The 3,744-nt window shown below is 37.9% G+C and overlaps 1 protein-coding gene across 2 annotated transcripts in view; it reads right to left on the bottom strand.

Annotated features, from left to right (window-relative positions):
- The window catches only part of Alcam (activated leukocyte cell adhesion molecule), a 178,867-nt gene that overhangs the window by 18,376 nt on the left and 156,747 nt on the right, over nt 1–3,744 (bottom strand). For both annotated transcript variants that reach the window (XM_013352357.2, XM_013352360.2), the window contains exons 10-11: nt 2,282–2,417; nt 2,045–2,178 (exon numbers count right to left, since the gene is read on the bottom strand). In XM_013352357.2, the coding sequence (XP_013207811.1) occupies nt 2,045–2,178; nt 2,282–2,417 (270 nt within the window). The remainder of the gene's footprint in view (nt 1–2,044; nt 2,179–2,281; nt 2,418–3,744) is intronic.

Genomic DNA, 3,744 nt, shown 5'->3' on the forward strand with positions numbered 1-3,744 from the left:
TGGGAGGAGGGGGAGGGAAATGGGAGGCTGGGAGGAGGTGTAAATTTGTTTTTTTCTCCTTTTCGCAATAAAAAAAATTTAAAAAAATAAAAAATAAAAAAGTTTTTCAGCTGGAAAAAAATCATCTTATTCAATTCAAAAAATTATGCTTAATGCTCTTTAATCATTGAAGGTGAAAGGTACTAATAAAAATTCTAATATTAAAAAAAGGATTTGAAAATTAAAAAAAATAAAGAATGTAGTAGGTTCATTCTTGGGATTAGACACAAATACAGCACAAATCAAGCCAGCATGCATTCAACATTTTCCTGGTCACTAACTTGAATTGTGGCCTCTATTTTCCTCCCCTGGTTTTATTCTTAACTAAACTGTAACTGTCTATAGGGTAGGTATGCAATAGCCTCTGTTTCCTGGGAGCTACCTCCTTGTTGTACATTGGTAGGTTCATCATGCTTTGGAGGGGGGAGTAAATACAATATTATGGATGGATCATCTCATACCTAGAACAAGAAAAATACCATATCATCCCTGAGGCCAGATGAAAGTCTTTCTCTGTGACAATGAAAAATGGCATGATTGTTTCTATCCTTGTGGTACATGTACCTGCTGTTCTCCCCAAGTCTTTGTGCTTGCTACTTCAGTCTCTAAAAAATTTACTCGCTTCATTCTAGAATGGCCTTTTACATTATTATATTCATTTATGCATCAGATTTATGTGCGCTTTTTCTTCTTCTGTCTACTTTCCACATCAGCATTACCCACACCTACAGGTTCTTTCTCAATGGCACTTAGCTGAATAAGAGGGAAAAACAGCAGAGCAGGGAGGAAACATTTATATTCTTTGAGCATGTTACTTTTAGCATCTGATTCTATAAAGTACTTCTTCGCATTGTCAGCAATTCGGGTCTTTATTCCGAATAGAGAAGCATGCATCTTCTCAGACGTGATGGTCTCCTTGTCTCCCTGCCCTCCCAGGAATGGACTTTTTCCTTGCGTGTCTCAAAATGTGTTTAATCCAGTCAGGAATCATTGGCTTCAAGCGTGACCACTCTGAGGGCTCTCTGCTCTTGAGCAAATGCAAATGTATCTGTATGACTCATAGACAAGAGCTCAGATCCACCATGCTTAGCAAATGATATTATATGAGCTGAACCAGTGGCCTGCTTTTCCACAGGGGAAATGTGGAGTTTTCAGCTTAAAATTCATTTGCATCTTTTTGCTTTATATGCTTTATATGCTGAAACCTGAAATGGAGAGTCCATGTCCTGTAGCTCTTTAACTGGCTCTAATGATCTAAGCAGACATGAGAACCACTACAGAGAAAATTTAACTAACGTTATAGTAGCACCCAAAGAGATTAATTAATGGAATTAAGGCCCTGTACCCTTTAATAGGCTGGTTTGTTCTCTCTGTCTTATTGTCTCTCTCTGTGTCTGACTTTGTATTAAGAAGAAAATATTCATAGCATTTGTAAGTTGAAAATCTTTATGGCTAATGGAGTATCTTACAAAGGCTACAGATATTACATGTAGATTAACATCGTGTACAACCTAGATACTACATTTGGCTATTCTTGTTCCGGTTCTAGCCCTCTAATCAGCAAACTGGACCATGTATGTCCAAGCAGTGACTATGTGGGTCACTACCCCTGGAGTTCAGATTCAATAAGCTATATCCTTTAAACACATGTAAACAGGCAAAGTAATGGTGGCTCTTGTACATTTTATGGCGCAGAAAAGTATATACCTTAATGATTTAATTATCCGTTCCTCAGGAATTAATGACCATGGAGAAGCATCCAGTTTCAATTCTTTTAAAAGCAGATACCACAACTTAGTGGTTTGGGGATTAAATCCATGGACCTGGGATTTAAATGTGTTCTTTGATGCACGCTCTCCTTCAGAGAAGATTAAGATGTCAGCAAGCACTTGCTCTGAGCATATGTTGCATATTTCATATGGTAACCAAACCAGCCTACACTTCAGTTACCTAAATAAAACTCAGCTTGGGACCAGGGGCAGCACTGAGGAAGAAAAATACTTGCTTGGTTTATGACGCTTCCACTGCCAGTAATGGTCCACTGGATAGCTGGTTTCGGAAACCCTTCCACATGGCAAATTATGGTTTTAGACAGGCCACTGGGGTCAGTTTTCTTCGTCATTTTGATTTGAGGTTTTCCTAAAAAATTGTTACAATTGAGACGTTACAACTGAAATATTAAAAGAGACCAAATATCAAATTCTTAAAGAAAAAAAAAATTGCTGCTGATTCAGTTCATTACCTTCTACAATGAGTGTCAGTGATTCCCTTTTCTTGAGCCCTTCAACCTCCTGAAGAGCCGTTTCACAGACGTAGTTCCCGGCATCCTGATAATGAAGGCTAGAAAATGATGGGCTTGATCGAAGCCTGATATTATCCTGTAACGCAGAGTGCATTACTTCAGAGGGCACAGCTTCTGTTTCTATTTATTTTTATTTTTAGTCACTGTGAGGGACGTGTGTGTGTGTGTGTGTGTGTGTGTGTGTATGTGTGTGTGTGCACGAATGCGGTATAAATCTGTGGTACGTGTACCTGGATGTGTGGATGACTACACCTGTGTATGAGTGTATGAGGATCAAAGCAGGTCATCTCTTGTCCTGCTCTAGTGTCATCTGTCTTACTGAGTTGGGATGCGGTCTTTCACTGAACGAGAAGCTTGCGTTTTCAGCTGGGATGGCTGACTCAGGAGCTAAAGGAATCAGTCTGTCTCTGAACCCCAATGCTGGGGTTTCAGACACACAGTAATATCTGGTGGCTGCTGGGGATTACCATAAGATCCTTATGCACTGAATAAAGGGATTGAGTTCTTACTCACTAAGCTATCTCTCCAGCCCCACAAATGTGAATACACACACACACACACACACACACACACACACACACACACACACACACACACACTAATATATCCATAAATATATGGGGAAATGGGCTCTTACTCTTACCTTATCTAATTGTTTGAAGGATGTAACTATATCAATAGTGCAAATGGGTTTATGTTGAGAAACGTCTCAAATGTCAGTCCCTACTTACTGTTAGGACTGTTCCATAAGCCATTCACGAAATCTAAACAGGGCTAGTCATAAATGCCCAAGACTTATCTGATCTGAATGGCTATCAACACTGGTGTTTCATTATAAAATGATAAAAATTATGGAAAAATTCAGTAACAAAACCTCTTTATGCTTCTTACTTTTTTTTTGTTTCTTCGAGACCACTATTCTAATTTCTAAAAAGAAAAACATTTAATTTTTTTAAAAGTTACTTGACATCAAAAGATAATCATATTTTTAGGAATTTAAGTTTAAAAACAGATAATAAGACAAAATTCTAAGATTATAGGGTTTTGTATACTAGAATTTTTTTCTGCTCAATATCCTATCAACTAATGTTGAGTAAGAATGTTGTTGAGCAATAATGACATTAAGGTTCAACCAAAAGGAGTAACTGTATTTTATGTTTAAAGTAGTTGACTTAGTTCTCAAATTCATTGACTATTCTACTTGCTTGTTAGTTATCTAGCTTTGTGGCCATTAAGCAATATAAATAGTACGTGTTCCCTAAGGATGATAAGGAGTGGTGGTGTAATTATCGAAGAGAAGAACAAACGGTGAAAAGATTGTGCCTAAGAGAAAGTGAAAGAAACTGTTCTAAGAATGAGAGAATCCTGGGTGTGGAGGTGCATGCCTTTAATCCCACCACACA

The sequence above is a fragment of the Microtus ochrogaster genome, chromosome 2 (assembly GCF_000317375.1).
Source record: "Microtus ochrogaster isolate Prairie Vole_2 chromosome 2, MicOch1.0, whole genome shotgun sequence".
In the NCBI taxonomy this organism is placed as follows: Eukaryota; Metazoa; Chordata; class Mammalia; order Rodentia; family Cricetidae; genus Microtus; species Microtus ochrogaster.